A 20237-nucleotide genomic window follows, 5' to 3' on the forward strand; every position below is an offset into this window, starting at 1 on the left:
TTGCAATTACACTTGTTTCTATTCCAACTATTTAATGCTGTCGAATTAACGTGCATTCTCTCTCTGTAGGCCAGGCGTGGCTCACACCTGTAATCTTAGCACTTTGAAAGGCCGAGGTGGGCAGATCACTTGAGGTCAGGAGTTCAAGACTAGCCTGGCCAACATGGTGAAATCCCGTCTCTACTAAAAATACAAAAAATAGCCAGAGTGGTGGCACATACCTATAATCCCAGCTACTCAGGAGGCTGAGGCAGGAGAATCACTTGAACGCAAGAGTCAGAGGCTGCAGTGAGCTGAGACTGCACCACTGCACTCCAGCCTGGGTGACAGAGTAAGACTCTGTTAAAAAAAAAAAAAAGTAGTGAGTTTTCTCACTTAGGGTTGAACTAGGTATTTAAGATCTGATAACAGACGTAACTTAGTTTAGAAGTATTTGTTGCCGAAGGTATATTGATGCCATATTGACTTGTAACCATTGGGTACATTTATATAGAATCTCCAAATATGGCATTTCTGGGTTGATTTGTAAGCTAAGATTTCTGCTATGGGTATGCTTATGTTGATAATGATGCTGAGTCATTTTAGATTGTGAGGAATAAAGGAAAATTTCATCACCTTTAGGGATCCTAAACTCTTGTAACTTAACCATAAGCTTTGTGTCACTCATGATAATGATACCCTCTTTATTTCTCTCCCCTATCCTCAGCTTGTTACAGTGTCAAAAGTTAACATGGAGGATATGTAGGCATTGAACCAAAACTATTGAGTAAGTTTCTGGAGTGTCTAGTGTAGTTCTTATATTGTTATATTTGCGTAACTGTCAATGTTAAATAGACACAAACATCCTAGATACCCCAGGATTTATAATGTTTTCATAAATCTTAGAAATACATGATAACAAGATTGAACTCCGACATGTGCATCTGCACACACACAAGCTCACTCTTTCTCACAACCTCATTATTCAGAGTACTGGCAGGAAACAGATGGCTCCCTCATAGGGTTTAATAAAAGGGACTGTTAGCAGAGAAACAATCAGTTGTAAGAAAACCAACAAGGGAGTTTGAAGTTCCAGGAACTAACAATGTTAGGAAATCTCTACTTCCCCAAGCCTGAAGAAGTACCAGGGGAGAACTGTAGCTATGGGAGAGGAGCCGCTGCACAGGAACCCCTAACGTGGAGGAACAGAGCTACTGTCAAACCACTGTCTGGAAGGAACAGGGGAAAGGATGGGGTAGGAATTAATGCCTTGATTTCTCTCCCATCTTTTGATTTCCCACCGGTGTCTACCATCAGCCAAAGCCAACTGGAAACCAGAAAACAAGAGACCCTGGCACAAAAATCAGGCAGAAAGAGAAAACTGATCTGAGGGGGTAAATGGAAAATGAGTGACACCTAATCTTATGAAGAACTTCTAACTCTTGATGCCTCATCCACCTAAAAAAAAAAAAAGGATATCGTTGATAAGTAGGCACAGAGCAGTAACACACTGCGAGTTCATTGACTTTTGGGTCAATGCATGTCATGAAAGATAACTAGTACAGTAGCTATGAATTGTATTCGCCCTTAGAGCCCAAGTCAAGGTACCCACTCAAGGTAGAAAAGATGGGAGACAAGGAACAAGACAGGCCAGACTTCAGATCCCCATGTTTCTAACCCACCTTCAAACAAAGCTGTTGTGATTGAACCTATTTATTATATTTGGTAATATGCAATACATAATAAATATATCCATCTAATGGAAAGATCCAGAAATAGAAATTATGTTTCCTAGATCTATCAGTAACTAACAGTGTTACTTTAAAAAGTAAACTTAAACAATCTGTCCCAATTTTTTCATCTGTAAAATGGAAGTAAAAATGCCTATCCTAGAAGAATCATAATTTTGTGAAGATCAAATGAGAAAATGGATACGGTTTTCTTCTGAAAAGTTAAACAAGCTTTACACGTGTTAAACCTATCACTTTTGCTATCTCCTAAAGCTGTCCCTGGGTGTAAGCCTGCCAATCACTGCATCCTCTTTTTTGGGCTATCTTTCCTCTACACATGGAGCACTTCACTCAACTCCAACTTAAACATCACACACAAAGGAAAGATAAGCAGCAAGAAAATCCAAATGCATTGGTAATACGACTGCATGTTAAAAAGAAAGAACTAGATTCACGTTGAACTTCGTTTTCGTGGTGCATAACTCCCCTTTCCATAGGTCCTATTAACTTCAAAGGGAGCTCCGTGCATGTAAATGATTATATTTATTGGATGCGCCAACTCTTTCTTATCCTCCGGGCACAATTAGAAATATCATAGGAAAATGAATGTCAGAGACTTGGATCCATATTTGATATTCTATGGGAAATTCCCCATAGTTACAGATGTTAAAAATCCTGCCCAATGGTCCAGTTATAAATTTATAGTATTTCCTTTTCTATATCCCTGGAATTATTTTTCTCAGATTTCCTTTTTACATTAAAGGAAAAATATTCCCTTTAGGTACAGATAAACTAGTGATAAAAACTTGGCTTGTTGTACAGCTTGATGTAGTAATAAAAATTTACACTGTGTAACTCCTCTCTTTTAAGAAACTATTAGTGCTTCCCTGAGATTATTCCATTAATACTTACAGCAACTCTGTTCCTAATTCAAGTTCAGTCTAGGAACTGCTGCTCTTCGAGTCAGTATCTAGGACCTAAATTCTCGGATGGTCAGTTCAATATCATATCCACTAAATCACACTGTAATTTCAGTGTTCTTGTAAATTCAGGCCGTTATCAATATTCTTGTTAGGTGGCTAATAAACTTAGTGTTCTCCAGCTGAAGTTGCCACAATCAATTAAACTTGTATGGAGCCCTGTGCTTTTCACACCAATTTGTTGTTTGTTCACTATAAATTTAGTAGTCTCATGGCTCACAGTCATGGCTCTAGTACTGACTCTGACAGCATAACGCCCCCATTCAGTGCTATCAGTGAATATAAAGACCTTGAAAGTGTTATGGACATGACTCCTCAGCAATATTACATATTATATATTTCATATATAATCTAAGGGTAGGCTAACCCTTTAATATTTTTTAAAGTGACAATGAAGGAGAAACATAGAAGAAACCTTTCAAATTAAATATTTAGAACTATCATAAAAGGGAAAATGTTACTATTAAATCATGAAAAATATTGCTGGAAATGTACCCACATCTGATGGACAGTCAAAAGATACAAAGACTTTTTTTAAAATAATGTTTTGATAAGCAATATGACTTACAAAAGGTTCATTTTAACTAGACTTACAAATAAACCATATCATATTAATTTGGACCTGTTTTTAATTATTAGTAAAAAATAAGTAAACAAGGACAGTCTAATTTTTATAAATATTTATAGAGCAAAACAATCCAAAGTATATATAACAATCAAATTTCTAGTGAAAATGTGTGTAAGTAGGTTTATTTTGAAAGGAAAAGTCCTACTCCCAGTGTCATAACCAATTAAATTCTCCAGGTAATGACCCCATTTGCATAGTGAGCGGAACCCACAAGTGGGAATTTTAATGGGTACACCACCTGAGTACAGTAATTGAGAGTGACACAACTTGAACTAGTTTTGTGCTTACCCCACTGAAAATTCTACTCATATTATTTTTAATGTCAAGCTACAAGTCAAATTTCAAGATGATGGATTTGTTCTTTTTTAAGCACCGAGTTTGAATAAAAGAAATGCTTTAATTCTGTTATGCATTGCATATCTTTGCTTTAACTAATCTGTACTTCTGATTCTCACCATTGCTTCATTTTCTTCAGTGATTGGAATTTAATTTTATTCATTAATTTGTGAATAATTAGATTTAAAAAATGTCCTCAGCAGTTAAATTACTTTTGGATTGTTATTTAATGTACATTTACCAGAATATGTATTATAGTTAAGCTGGCGTAACAGTTTACTAAAATACAATTGTGTAAATATGCCCAATTATTCTTTTTGATGATCTAACAACATCTAATATAATATGGATTCATGGGTATTTTACTCCTCCTTCACCTCAGCACCAATAAAACACAGTTTCTGCAGAGCTGATCAGAGACACCTTGTCATCTAAAGGTGTTACTTTTAAAAGATATTCTCCTTATCTCTCAGGCACTATTCATCTCCTTGAAAGAATTGTGCATTCTGATTGAGGGATCATATGACGTCCACATAAAATTACAAAATAAAGGTGATTTCAAGAATCTAAGAGTCAAACACACATGATGAACTGTGCTTTCTGGGTTTTGAGGTGACATTTTAAAACTTCTTTTGTTTCACTCTAAGATTGCTTGCGATCTAACTGTTTGTAGGTGTTTGACACCACTCTGCCACATCTGTAATTGGCATAGCATCCAGCAGACAGGCTCTGTACATCTTTACACTGCAACCTACCAAGTTAAGAAATGTATTGGTTCAATATAAAACAGCAGGCTGTTTTTAGACATAGTTACTAGTGCACAAGCTTTAATATGGCTTGGCTTCATCCTATAATGAGATCTTTTGGTTCCCTGCTCAACAGGCTTTTATTCCTTTGCAAAAGGCTATGAACTATGTCAAGTGGATCAGCTGCTTTTGTACACCCTCTTTCTTGGCTTTGGAGCATAATTCCTTTGCTTCTACCCCTTTATGCATCAGACAGAACTTAAGAACCTTTTCCATTTTTCAAGCTAAACTTAGAATTTGTTTGAATTTGCTTTTCACCATTTTCCTAATAATTACATTCTCAACTAAACCTCACACAAAGACCTGCCTGGAAGTGAACACCTAATTGCAGAGCTATACTTTGTCTTTAACACACATATCTACACCCCATGTTAGTAATGTGTCAAAGGATGGTTATCTGAAATGATTTCTTCATGGTCACAACTACATTCATGCTTTTTTTTCAGTGGACACTAAATGGGATGTGATGAGGGATTGAGAGCATACACAGACAGACAAACACACAATGGAAGTAGAACTACTAACCACAGTTCAGTTAGAAGGCAGGAAACTACTTAACTTGACATCTGGCTGCTTAAGAGTTACAGTTGTGGCTCTAGAAGAAAATGTCACACTATTATGAGAGCTTGGTGAAGAATGGGGTGGTGCAGATTCTGTTTGCATACAGACACTGCTTTCCATGTGGGGTTCAGCTGTGACTTTATTTCACTTCCCGATTATCAATTGTCTTCGTTAAAATTTCATCATAAATATGGTATCTTGAGTTGCAGTGCTTTAAAAGGAGCAGTCATTGTCCACTGAGAATTTTGCAATGTATGTAGAAGATTTAGTCCCCAATGATAGTTTGTGCAAAACCTACCCTCCAGGTTAGGGCTTCATTACAGTAGTATCCCCTCTCCACTACTTCTTCCATTTTAAGCAAACTCTAAAAGTAATCTTAAATAAGGAAGTAAATACTGGCAGCTTCACTATTGGAACTGTTTTCTCATGAGAGGTGCCAAATTTCTTCCTGGATTGAAACTTATTTAGGGTTATGTGACTTTCTTGAGGTTCCTAGTACCAGTCCAAGCACCAAGAAAACACTCATTATAATTTATTATAGGGGCATATGGAAATGAAGGGTTGAAAGGATTCTGTTTTAATACCCAATGCTTGATTATAGAAACTATAAATAGTAAGTGTGAAAGAAACCCTATTAATATATTGACCATTGTTTAAAACAAAAATGATATGCTCTGCTGCATTAGTGTAAAAGAAAAAAATGGGTTTTATAGTATTTGATGAAATTTTATCTCACCTGTCAGATTAGATGCAGCAATCTTACAAGCCTACAAATCACAAGTAATTGGAAGGGGCATAAAGGTCTTGAATAATTTGAAAAATAATCTTATTAATAAATAGCCTTGTTTATTATTAGGCAGTTAGGTAAATCTAAGCATTTAATCAGCACTCAAGAAGGCAAGATATAGAGTGTCTGGGCTCGAGTCTTATTTATGTTAGGCAGTGATGTTTGACGTTTATAGCATTAGAATCTGGGGCACTGATAAGAGTTTGTATGGATAAAGAATGGAAAGTTATTACATAAGGTTGTCTTGGTTACTCCTTGAACTGCTCAGATAACATTTGACTATCCAGGTGAGGAAAATGGATACAGCTGATACACTGTAAAAATGCAAAAGTAATTTTCTAAATAAAAGGCCTTCTCCTAAATAAAGTAGTACTGTATTGTTTTATTTAGATGCTAACTGCGAAGCATTTACAAAAATTGTGCCACTACATGCTCTATATGGAAATTCTTCAGATGATTTACTTTTGTGTGAAATTCACTAAATCTAAGACTCAATTTCATAGATGTTCAAGCACTTTAATCTTGGTTTTTAATCTTGGCATATATTATAAAATTACCTTAGTTTTTCTAAGTTGAAATATAACTCCAAAGTAAATAAATGAAATTAATTTACTAAAACGATGTAAAAAAAGTGTACTTTGACCTATTATAAATTATTTATTTATTTATTTATTTTTTGAGATGGGGTTGCCAGGCTGGAGTACAGTGGTACAATCTTGGCTCACAGTAACCTCCGCCTCCCAGGTTCAAGCAATTCCCGTGCCTCAGCCTCCCAAGTAGCTGGGGCTACAGGTGTGTGCCACCACACTCAGCTAATTTTTTGTATTTTAGTAGATACAGGGTTTCACCATGTTGGCCTGGATGGTCTCGATCTCCTGACCTTGTCATCCACCTGCCTCAGCCTCCCAAAGTGCTGAGATTACAGATTACAGGCATGAGCCACAGTGCCCAGCCATGAAATTTTAAAAGAACATTATGTTTTGAAATCACATGTCAATGATTGTTTACACCGTAAACTGATTGTCATAGTTCATTTATGAGCTTGAGTCATGTGATTTACATAAGATGACCAGGAAATCTTCAGACGTGCATGTAACAGGATAAAGGAACCCTTACGTTTTAATTTATGGTTGAATTCTTTCAAATGTAAGTTAATATGTCAATCACATATAAATATATGCTAAAGCAAAATGAAGTTATCTTTAAAAATTTTCAAAATAGTGTATTCAGGATAATATAAGTCCCATTTTTAAATATTTTAAAAAGCCTTTCCACATTTAAAAGGACACCAACTATAACTATAAATTCTAGCACTTAATTATGATAGCTATATAGTTCAACAAAACATTTTACATAAAGAAATCCTAAAATATATTGAAACGATTTTCACATTTGCCTAATTTTCCTTTTTCTGTTTTCCTTTTAATTATACAAGATGCTTTATGGAATGACTGACTGGAGTAGACAGAAGGAAAGGTACTATGAACATAAATACAAAAATAAAATTCTGGTATCCATTAACATTCTCTGTTATGGAGAAACATTATTTCAAATGTGCTAATATTTTCAACACAAATTGTGACAGTATATATTTAAATATTAGACAAATCACTTGGTTGACACACTTTGCATATAAAAACTCAAATATTCTAACAATTCCAGGTCTTTAGAAGGTTTTATGTGTCCGTAAACATGATATTCTCACATCCTAATATATGAGTATAAGTTAATTTGGGGTATATGTAAATATTCAGATTTTGGTTACTGTAAAATAGCTCAAAGATTTCCTTATATTTTATGTAACAAATGAAAGAAGTTCTTTAGAGGAGAAAAATGAAGAGAGCCGTTTACTAGAATTCTATTTAGATCCAAAAATTTAAAGGTTTTTCTTAATGTGTGTATGTATGTGTAAATAGCAATAAAAGAAACATTCAAAAGTTTGCTAACTTTTTCTTTTTTAAGCCCTTTAAGTAATGATATAACTACAAACTAGGTTTCATCTCAAAGGAAAAACCACAGGTGATGTTCTCATTCTTCAGCTTAAAAACCTCTCTTAAAAGGCTAGGTTTGCTGAAGGCTTCCTAAAAATATGCTTCTGTTATTACTATTAATTTGATATTCAGCCAGAAAAATTAAAAATAATTATTAATGCCAAAGCATACTTTCAAAATTTCTACAAAGACGTGTATTAAAGCAAACCAAACTACAATTTTAGAGAGATCAAACTGAGTAGGAGACTGCATAGTATGAACATTTGCTCTCCCTTCATCTAAGCCACAGTCTCCACGTCTCAATAACTGCATAATTAGTCTTGTAATTGACTTATTTCTTTACACTTAAGGATTATTATAACCTGCCATATTAGTTTAATTTAACATAAAATTGTAACACAGAAATTTTGTCATAGTAGTGGATATCTAGATTTCTTCTGCATTGAAAACAATGGTTTGCACTTATCTGTGTTTACAAAAAATAGCACTGCTTAAGAAACAAACCAGAGCAAACAACCAAAACACTCTCAACCCAAAAGACCTAAAGCTCTCAAAATAAAAGAAAGCCTCTGAATAACTCAGAACACTAGGATTTTAATAATAAAACTTTCCTAATTTAAATGTAATGTGTCAGAGTAATCAATCTTCTTTATTAGATAGAGCTATTTTACTAAGGCATTATGTTTTCATCAAAAAAGTATGATAATATTTAAGTTATGTGTAAGAAAATGCATGTTTTTAGTTAATTTAAACTTGATAGCTTTTTAAAAAAGCTATATTCCTGCAAATAACAAAAAGGTATGCGGAAGGCATTGTTCTTTTAACTGGTTAAGGACACACACAGTTTAGGGTGTCCACCTAAAACTCTGTCAAAAATCTAAATAATTCATTTAAATAACAAATGAATCACTCATCCTAAGAGAATTCTCAAATACACATCCTCCCTGAAGCCTTCCTGAATATTCTAGTAGCAATTTTCTGTGTATTCCCACAGCCTTTTGAGTTTATTTCTCTTACGATCCTCACTTCAGCATGCCTTGTGGTATGGTTCAGTCTTTACAGATCTCCTTAGTCTGCTAAATCTCATGTTCCCGTGGACAGGAGTGAAACTGTATCTGTCCCCACAACCTGAAGCAGAGAGTCTACACAGTAGGCATTCAGTGTCTGTTGAACAAGTGGAGAAGGTAAGGCAGAGAGATCAACACTGTTTCCCAACTACTATGTGGGTTTGTTTCCTAAAGTTTCTTTTAAAATAAAGACTGCTTACTTTTAATCATGAATAGATACACATCAAAATAAACTGCCTGGTTTAAATACCCACAGAAAAATAATATATTTGGAGCAAAGGGCTCCTGAGAATAGTTAGAAGAAATAGAAATGTCAGTAAAAAGGAGAAGACATTGAACATTTGGGGAGGGGGGTGTCAAAATGTCCCTAAGTTATTGTAACATACAGAAGAAGTTTATAAAACTAGTTAAAGTAGTTAAAATTTCACATATTAAACCATGTGGATTTGGTTAAAGTAAAAAGGCTTTCAGAGATTACTTACAATAATGAGTTAACAGTGCAAATACCACGTTGTTTTATGAGAATCTTACCATGTGCTTTTCTTCCCCCTAAAAAGTAAAATTTTTAAACACTCTCCAGTTTTAACACAAACAAAAGATAAATATTTATGAAGGAAAACAAATTCCACAGCATTCCATACAGATTTCCAAGCAGTCTGATGATTCACAACAGGCATCCATGATGCCACAGTCCATATCACAAGGGCAGTTACAGTCATCCCCCATCTCGTCCCCACAGCAACAGCAGCAGGCTTCTGAGGTGCAGATGCCACATGACGCTTGCCCCAGGACAATATTGCAGAGGGTCAGGAATTCGCAGAACAAGCATGCCAGGATACAGTGGACACAACAGTCTTCATTTTCAGTGGTGAGGAGACCACATAGTGAGAAAGAGGAGGAACACAAAATACATGTTATCAACAGACTCAATAAGAATTGAGCAAAATAATTAAGTAATCCACAACCCAAATGAAGTTTGCTTTGTGAGCTAGAAACTCATAAAGAAGCTTAAGTGAAACTCTAGATGAGTGATCTTTAGAAGTAGATACTTCATTTGAAAAAAAAAAGGAACGTGTGTACACATGTGTGCACATGTGTTAGATTATTACTCTCACAAACTGTGCAATGATCCTTGGTCCTAGACACCACTTCTCTATGCTGCTTACCCATCTTTCTATATCTCATTGTTATTTACAACATTGTGCTAAAACAATAGCATTATAGCTATTTAAGTCCTTCAGAAATAGAAATTTCCTTCAATTGCTTCACCTACCTGCTCTAAAATTGGAAAAGAACAAATTTAAATATGAAATATTTGATATATCATTAAAAATTAATTCAGTAGTTAAACCAGAATCCATTAAGACTTCACTTTGCAATACAATTGACTCAATTGCATGTTTTTAGATTTTTTATTTCACAAAAAATTAAATAAGAACAGTGAGACTCTCTGGTTGGGTCCAATTATTGTTTCTAGAATGGTTCTTCTACCTACTTCTAACAAAGGAATTTGTACCTTAGCAAATGTGAATAATGACACAGTAACATCGCTTTTCCACTTCCTTTGGTGGCCAAGAACTTTAACATCCCTGTTATCTCCTGAGACATCTCTAATAGTGCCTCTCTAAACAACAATGTTCACTAAACTTCATAAACTGATAAAAACGTTGAGAAATCAAACAGATTACAGTTTAATAAATTTAGATTCTAATGTTCTAATGTCCATTCCTTTAGAATTCTGTGGCAAGAAGAGTAATGGAAAGAAATTTCTATTTCTAGACAACTTTAACACATGTAATAATATTATTTAAAACCAATGTTACAAGACATTTGTCTGATATCAGAAATAGTTGTGAATTTTCACCAGGATGAATTCTGGGTTATTTTGTGCAGGTTTCTTGTTTTTTGTTTTGTTTTTGTATTTTGTTTAATGCAAGTTTTAATAAGAAGATTTAACTTCTGACAATAGCGACAAGACACAACAATCCCCATCCTCTTCCCATTGTCACATGTCCTTTGTGCTTCTATATTTGGTATTAAAATTAAGTGTCTTCGATGGAGTGTCAGCAAACTGGGAAAACCAAATATGAAGGAAAGAAAAGTAGGTTGTTGCTTGGCAGCCATGCTATTATAAAAAAGCATGCTCTTCTCTATAGAATGCCATATAACTGCATGTAGATGTGAATTGACAGAATTCCTCTACTACAAATTCCTTGGCTACAAATGCTTCAGGTAAGGAAAAAAAAAAAACAAAACAAAAAACCCACCAGCGTACCTAAGGCAGTCTCTGAACTCTACAGGCCTATCCCTAACCATCCCATCATAAACTCCCTAACTCCTTCAACACCCTTCTGTTTCTCTGCAGTCTCTAACTGTACAGAATGCAGAGGATGAAAGGAGAAAATGTGGAAACGCAAAGACATACACTCCACCTGCCAGATCATGAAAAGGAGGAAGAATCAGAGAAGAACACAAAAGAAAAACTTTAGAGTTGTGTTTGTAGAATTAAAGGCTAAAAGGACACACTGATCTTTCCTTTCTTTTTAGTGTCACCCCACTCTTACATACGATGGTTCATGTAGCAATTGGGAAAACAAAAACAAAAACAGAGTTGTGAGAGTTTTCAGGTCTCTCCATCTTCCCCTCATGTTGGTATCTGATAGTAACCAGTCATTTCTGGGGAACTCTAAAATCAACCTACATGAATAAAGGCCCATGGCCTTACAATGTTCTGGATTTCTAGATAGTATCTGTGGTTTTCCTTTATCAATACTGTTTCTATGCTTTCATCCCAGCATCTGTCTTATATGACTCTGTTCAGTTAAGCTTTTTCAGAATTACATTATCATCATGATTTGTAAAATATTTGAGATGTTATAAATAGCAAGCTTCATTATTACTCAGAAGATAGGATTTAACTGGCAGCATGCCAGTTTTATTCAATGTACCCTCAAGTGAATATCCATATTATCTAAGTCCAACAATATTTCACTGAGACCTTAACTTTCTGTTCCACTATGCAATGCTTAAATATCAAGAGTGACAGGGATTCAACAAAAACCCACTTGCCATTGAAGAACCTTTAACTGAATGTTTTTAAAAGGCTAAGAGTAGTTACTGAGTATGTAAATTATTTTTATACTAATCATAAAATTTATCAGACATAGAACTACATATAATAGATCTATCTATTTTAAAGGGGAAGGAATGTTTGTCTCATCCAGCCTTAGAAATAGAAGGTTACAATATTTTTGAAGCCTCCTTTGGTCCCTTCCTGAATACATGTTCCTCTCCAGAGAAGTAACTACTCTCTTAAATATTAAGTGATCTTTCCCTGGCTTTTCATCATATTTTTCACAGCAGTACATGTGTACACATCCCTAAAAAATGTATCAGATTGGAAACTATATGAATTCTGTGAGTAGCATCTTCTGCCCAATATCATGTGTTTGAGATTTATCTTTGTTGATTCACGTAGCTGTAGTTCACTCACTTTCCAGGTGCCTAGTATTCAACTGAATTAATATACCATGATTGATTTATCCATTCTACTATATATATTTTTTTTCAAGACAGTCTTACTCTATCACCCAGGCTGTAGTGCAGTGGTACGATCTTGGCTCACTGAAATCTCCACCTCCAATGTTCAAACAACTTTCCTGCCTTAGCCTCCCAAGTAGCTGACTACAGGTGCCCACCACCACGCCTGGCTACTTTTTTCTATTTTTAGTAGAGACGGGCTTTCACTATGTTAGACAGGCTGACCTCAAACTCTTGACCTCAGGTGATCCACCTGCCTTGGCCTTCCAAAGTGCTGGGATTACAGGCATAAACCACTGCACCAGCCCCATTATACTATTTATAAATATTTTGGTCATCACCAATGTTTTTGCTCTTCCTAACATTGCTGTTTGAATCAATCTTATGCAAGTCTCCCAACATACATGCTAAATAACCAGCAGTAGGATGTTGGGTCACAGGCTTCCACATCTTTAATCTTATTAGATAATGCCAATTTTTTCCCCAAAGTTGTTGCTCCAAAATTTACTCCCTCAAACTAAATATGGGAGTGCTCATTTCTCCACATTCTCACCAATCTTTGAAACTGTCACAATTTAACATGTACAAGTTGTGTTCATGAAATGGCATCTCTGGTGGTTTTATTTCGCTTTTCCTTGTTTCCTAAAAGGTTTGGACATTTTTTCATGTTCATTGGCCATTCATGTTTCCTCTTCTTTGATGTGGGTGTTCAGCATGTTCATATTTTTCCCTCACTTTTATATAGGGTTGCCTCCTTTTTCTCACTGATTTGTAAAGGTTTTTCACAAATTCAAGATACCGGTCCTTGGTTAAATATGATTGTCTTCTCTCAGAATGTGACTTGTCATAATTAAAACAAACTAACAAGAGGGAGGTAAGTTAACTTTTGAACTCTGAGAGTTTAAGGTGAGGAAGGGAAAGCCAAATTAAATCTTGTTTGATAACACTGGAGTTACGGGATTACATAGCTGAGGAAGTCAAGTGGCAGATAGAAAAATCTGATAATCAGCAAAAGGAGGAGGTGTTAAAAAGATTTGATAGCATAATGAAATAAAGAATTTTAGTGTCTGATTCAAAACAAGGAATTCAGCCATGCCAATGACAGAAAGGGGGAAGAAACCAATAAGCAATTAGGAGAGAGAGATTGGATGTGATTGGTGTGAGACCGAAGCGCTGAGGATGAAAAGAGATGGGAGTGACATTCCAAACAAAACCACCTGTTGCCTCCCATAGGATATATTCATTTGAGAATTAATATTTCTTCTAGATTGTAGACCACAATGACACATGTCATGAAGAATTTAAAAGCCTTAAGCCAAAAAACGAATCTCTCCTAACTCTTACTTTAATAAACAAGATTTATAAATTAATTTCCTGTTAAACTGTCATTTTATTTTTAGCAGACAAAATTGTTTTTTATGTTCTTAGCCCTAAATAGATAAAATACTCCTTTTCTAACTTATCTTCTTCAACAAAACCTGGTTTCTATAACTAATTGATATAAGTGGTTGCTTTACTAGAACAGGAGCTCTAGCATTAATGCAGGAAAAGTCCTTATTTGCTGTTTTCAAAACTGAGAAATATATTACCTTAAAAGTAGAGATGTTTTCATCAATTTTTCATTTTTTGAAAAAAATTTACACACTTTGTACTAAACACTCTTTATAAATATTGATTAATTTAATTCTAATAATACTCCTAAGAAGTCATGCTGGTATTATGCCTATTTTACCAGGGCAGAGACTGATTCACAAAAAATTTACGAAAATTTCCCAAGGTCATAGAGGGAGTAAGTAGCAGAACAAGAACCAGGACCCAGGCAGTTAACCTCCTGAGACCATGCTCTCAGCCTGCAAGCTATGCTGATGCTACAGGAGTGGGTCACTTCTAACACTGGGTTGATGTTCCTTGGAGGAAGAAGAGTTACAAATCCAAAACTCTCTGCTGATTTGTTTTGTTCATCTATCTGTTTTTAGCCTTGGTTCATCTTCCTTTTCTTTTTTAAAAATTACTCTAAATTTTAGTTTTAATAAAAAGTTGACAGTAAATGTTACCCTTCAATATGTAAAAACAAAGTCATCACTAAGTTGAAGCATTAATAAACTGCCAGTTACATTGTCAAAATAGACGTAAGAGAGAAGGCAGTGTGGAGAGAGATTATGTCTCAACCAAAGAAACCAATCTATAAATCTAAAACATAAAAATTAAGGTCTGTAGTTAGATGATCAAGAGTTCCATATGTAGCTCTTAATGTAAATATTAAAACTTAAAAAATGGAGACATTGTTTTAAAACATAAGTCCTTTATAATTTACTAGAAAAGTACTTTGGGTTACCCTGAAAAACCAAATCTATTAACAGGCATCTAAAGAAGCCACAAACCAAAAATGCATTTACAAGATCATAGAGATATTAAGCAAGATGTATCTACAGAAGTATCTACCAAAAACACGTTCATATTCTGTATTATTTAAGCAGAGAAATATTTAGAAATGACAACAAAAAATCAACCAAAAAAGGTTCCTTAACTTCTACCAAATCTTTAAATACTCTGATTGTTATTCTTTGCCAAAAACAATTTTTTTTTTGGTGGGACCTCTTTATAAAACCCTTCTATTTGTAACCTTCTATTTTTAAGTCATAGTTTGTGATTCAGGGTGATGAAAACGTTAAAGTAAATTAAGAAGAAACAGCTGTTATAGTTTGCATCTCTGCCACTGCTAACAGGTGTCAAGAATCATACAAGGCACAATAACGGTGGTTTTATTTGAGGCAAAGAGAAGATGATAAGAATTATCAACTTAAGAAGCCTTGAATAGAGAAACAAAATTTTCTTTTTTTGTTTTTTTTTTTACAAAAATGGGTCCTCTGCATCCGTGTGGCTTGTAGTCAGGATTCATCTTTTCCCCCTGTTCTTGAGATTTCAGTTTTTATTACTTTATTCTGTCATTATTTACAGTTTTTGCCAAAAGTATTTAACCTCTGAGAAGCCCATGGGGTTCTGGGAAAGACTGCTGTGTAAAACTGGGCCAAGCAAGAATTGCACAATTTAGTGTACTTAGAGGAGAACTCAGCACAAGACTGGCAGCTACTGTAAATTTAGGAAAACAAAGTAACATTGAAGAAGCCAAGTAGCTAAGAGGAGAGCATAAAAGGAATTCTTTACCATGTTTGATTTCAAAGCAAAACAAAACCACACAAGCTGTTATGAATTACTGAAGACACAATCCCAAACAAAATTTTTGAGTCCTACAAAAGGTCATCAGTGTTACACCCAGGCAGCTGGCCTATTATCTGGAGAACTTCTAGCTCCTCAACACCATTTAGGTAACAACTGGAATCTACTTAAATAGCATCTTAGAAATGTGGTGAAAATGTCTGTGACTGATCCCAAGAACTCTGTGCTGCTTAAAATGAGACTGAAGATCAGCTTTTGTAAAAACAAGTCAGTTTATAATGAAATTATCCCAATTGATACTTATACCTGATCTGTATGTGGCCAAATTACACTAGGGAATATGAGGAATGCAGTTTATTAAAGTGGAAGGAAATCTGATTGAGTCATCAGAAAACTATTTATACAGTAAACTCAGCTCTCCTCTAAACAAGCCTCTTCTATCTCTTTCATTTCCTCTTCTTAAGATGTGGTATGACAGGTGCTCTGAATTTCTTGGAACAGAGATACCAAACAGCTAAGGTGGAGTACAGGAAAGGACAGACAGCAGAGAATTCTGAGAATAACCCACAACCCATTTCTAAGAGAATGCGATTTGAATGGGTCTTATCTTATTTCTAATAAAGTTTCCTATGAAATAAGAGGCTTGAAAATACTTTCTTAATCAGGTCCACATCATGTAAACTACATGCTGAGAAACAAAGGTTTATTAGCATTTAACAGGCCAATAATATGCCAAACAAAGACTGGGGATTAGAACATGAGCAGTCAGAGTTATGTTTATTGCTTTCAGGACAAACCTGACTGTAGCTTTAACATCAAAGCCACAGAGCACCCCCAGTTGCTCCCCATTCTTTAGCTGCAATGACTGTCATCTGCCCAGTGGTGGTATAACAAAGATTCTGTGCAGAAGTCTAAGTGAAGGCATTCCTCTTCCTAGATATTGCTTTACTGCAACTGTTCTTTCTCAATACAAAAAGCAAAAAGCAAGCTAGAAGCGGGCTGTGGTTATCCTGAATCACAGCTGAGATAGCTAAGTGAGCATCTAGCCTCTCTGAAAACCCAGCTGTGAGGGACAAGACACAGACATCTCTGGGGAGTTCTGCTCCTCAAGTGTGTGTGGGGGCGGGAAATGTTTACTAATACCACACGGTAGCTCAGCTCCGAGTAGCTCATGTCTCCAAGACAGAGGACACACAGCACTTCTGGCCAGCAGCCCTAGTCTGACCTGCTGCCTGAATAAATTGGCCTAAAGTGAGCCTCCTACACAGAACGCTCTGGCCCAAGACTCTCCCGAGAGGCCATGCATCTTTGCCAGAATCCCATCAACATTTTCCTAGTGGGGAACAAAGTGAGATGGGTCAGGAGGTAAAAAGAAAGTTAGAGAAAAGCTACATTTTCCACTGCAGGACAAAGAAAACCGTATTTTGGGAAATCGAACAATAATCTTTACTACTATCTTTCCTCTCAACAAAGTCAAAAGAACCTAGGAAAAAACAGCACTGTCCTCCCACACCCCACAAGGCGACTCCGCAATCAGCTTCCTACCACATGGGCAAATCCTAGAATCCATCTCCATCCTATGGGAGGTGCTTTCGTATTTTAAACGACAGCAAGTGGATAGCACAAATTTTTTTCTTCTCTTATTTGTTTACCCCATTGCCTGATCTGTGGTTGATTCATTAATATTTGAAACTCTCAGAGAGATTGAATCCAGTAATTGTTGATCATGACTTAACTCTAGCATTGGTCGAGTAGTTCTTTCTAAAGATACGGATTTTACAAAGTCCAGTAAGTTAAGCTGAGGTGAGGTAGTCCATGCCTATAATCCTGAGGCAAGTGGATCCCTTGAGTCCAGGAGTTTGAGACTAGCCTGGGCAGTGTGACAAAATTCTGTCTCTACCAAAAACACAAAAAAACAAAAATTAGCTCAATGTGATGGCAAATACCTATAGTACCAGCTACCTGGCTGAAGCTGGGTGTGGGAGGGGTGGGGGAGGTGCTAAGGTAGGAAGATCACCTGAGCCCCAGGAGGTCAAGGCTGCAGTGAGCCATAATCACTGCTCTCCAGCCTGGGTGACAGAGAGAGACCCTGACTCAAAAGCAAAACAGAGTCCAGGAAATATATATATATATACATATACATATACACACACACACACACACACATACACACACACACACACTAGATAGATAGATCTCAGAAAATATTTTGATTCTTAAAAGCTTAACACAGAACTCTGAAGAGGGATAAAAGTTTAGTTATTAGAAGTTCTTATTTAAAATTTTTTACCTAGAAGGTCAGTTTTTGGGCAGAAGGAGAGAAAGAAATGCTAGAAAATATCAATGGTGCAAATAATATTTACATTCACTTACTGAATCTCTACATTTTAAGATCACAACCTTAATAGCTGGTAACAACAAACAACATTACTGTCCTCATAGGGTTATGATGAAGATTAAAAGAGATAACACACTTTAAGTGCTCAATAAAGGATTTAACATATAAATGCTTACTAAATATTATTACTGTGACAACAGTGACGATAATAGCAAAATACTTATTCTAGCAAAACCACACCTGCCACCTACCTATGTTCCATTTACTCTGATTATCACACTGACATAAGGCGATTCTATTTTAACCTAAGGAGGTTTGTAAAAGGCTCTGACCGCAGCTCAAACACTTGAAAGAACGAACCAAGAAGACAACTCTAAGAAACAGAATTTGCAGAGGAGTAGAGCATAAATCTGCCCAGCGAGAATTAACCTTGTGTTTGGCTACTGCAGAAGATTTAAAAATAATAACCTATCTTTCCATATTTCAATTATTATCTATTTATTTTTTCCGGAAGCTAGAAAGCAAAAACAGTAAAAGTATACTTTACTTGAACCTATTCGGAGCTATTTTAAGCTGACCAGTTGAAATATTTCTAATATAACAAGTTTAAATAATAACGAAGTTGAATGTAATTTTTGGATAATAAAATCTACTTTAGATCTTAAACATATTTTCCTAGAAAGGATCAATGTCCAGCAGTTCACTCAAGTTGGTAACAATACCATTTATAGCTAGGCAAAAAAGCAAGCAAGTAAATCCTCTAACTTTAATGAAAATATGCATTGGGATAAAAATAATCAAAAAAAACTCTTCCAAATACTTAATATATTTCCCATTTTTATTTTCCCAAATGTGTTTATTTCACAATTCACATTTCAGCTTCACTTCTTTTTATTTGTCCTTGGCTTATACACTGTGCAAGTTATAAATAAAAATAAACTAGTTTTGTCTTGTTTACAAAACTTAAACCACAATGTGCCCCTTGGGTGATTCTGCAAAAGCTGCTGCTGCTGATGATGGTGATCATGATGAGTAAAATGACACCCTGGCCATATTCAATGTTTTCAGTCACTGATATTAGCCTGTTACAGAGATGCACAGGGTTGGCCAGGTCACCTAGGACATAAGGTCTTTACGGCAGTATGGGAGGAAACAAACACACTAAAAGAAGGCTGACTGATGCTGACAATATTCACAGGACTGGGATCATACACAATTCTCCAGGCACTTGACCAGTCAGGGCTCAGCAAGAATCCAAAGGGCACTTTTGCAATCCAAAGGGCTGGGAGGTCCCCAGCAGTGACTGTTCCAGCAGGACCCCTGGAGGCAGGGGCAGCATCCCCAGTGGGAGGTGCAGACCTCACACAGGCAGGAGGAGCCTCGCCTGAGAAGGCCCAGGATGCACTCCCCATCCCTGACAGAAGAGACAGGCCCCAACCAAAGAAGCACAGCAGTCTAACAGACAGGCCAGGCAAGATGAAGCGAAGCAAGCAGAGTGAGATGTTACAGAGAAATGAGACACCAAAGCACATTTCAAAGCAGTGCACAGGAGGTAAATCCTATTATTTATGGAATTAATTTGTGAATCAATGATGGCATTGTTACTCTTTCCACATCCCTCCCTCTCCACCCATGTTATCTATTAATAACATTTCATTTTTTTTTAAGGCACTATTGCAAGCCTCAGGTGAAGAGGACAGTATGACATTGAAATTATAAGGTATAAACACCTCTGCCTTAATTTAGTGTACAAACAATTCCGGAGCCAAAAACAATCTACGAACATGTTGTTTGCAAGTATTCTCTAAAATTGCCAAAAACAGATAAACCTAGTTTTCTCATGCAATAAAAATGTTGTGGTCTAGTGTATTATTACTTATTACTGGGGAAAATAAGATAAAATTAAAATCCTCTTCCTGACGTGCTTCCCCATTCCCTGCGTGTCATCCGAGCCACCCCTCAACTGAGTTATTCCTGTCACAGCTCATTACCTACTAGTACCATTTGGGCAAGCTAATGCCAGAACTACAAAAAGAAAGGGCTGTAAGTGTCTGTGGTTGTTACTGCTGTTTGTTCAGTTTAAATGAGACTATTAGCAACACGGACACAACATAATAGCACAAAAACAAAGGTGTTTCAATTAATGATCACCCTTCCAACTTCACAAGTGGCAAAGAAAGCCAAGTATTAGCGTATTTATGAGGCTTGTGATGCTGGAAAATTAAAACCAGCTTTCTGGTCTTGGCTCTGACACTACTTGGCTGAGTAAGTATCTCGAACAGGTCATTCCACTTGTTGTTGATACACATACAAGTAA

The 20237-nt window shown here is 35.9% G+C and overlaps 1 protein-coding gene across 1 annotated transcript in view; it reads right to left on the minus strand.

The window, feature by feature from the left end:
• Nucleotides 1–6824: 6824 nt before the first annotated feature.
• The window catches only part of MDFIC (MyoD family inhibitor domain containing), an 88533-nt gene continuing 75120 nt past the window's right edge, over nucleotides 6825–20237 (minus strand). The window contains exon 4 of the mRNA XM_021673408.2: nucleotides 6825–9719. Coding sequence (XP_021529083.2) covers nucleotides 9472–9719 — 248 coding nt within the window. The 3' untranslated portion in view covers nucleotides 6825–9471. The remainder of the gene's footprint in view (nucleotides 9720–20237) is intronic.

The sequence above is a fragment of the Aotus nancymaae genome, unplaced genomic scaffold (genome assembly GCF_030222135.1).
Source record: "Aotus nancymaae isolate 86718 unplaced genomic scaffold, 86718_ANA_hifiasm-v0.15.2.pri h1tg000002l, whole genome shotgun sequence".
NCBI classification, from domain to species: domain Eukaryota; kingdom Metazoa; phylum Chordata; class Mammalia; order Primates; family Aotidae; genus Aotus; species Aotus nancymaae.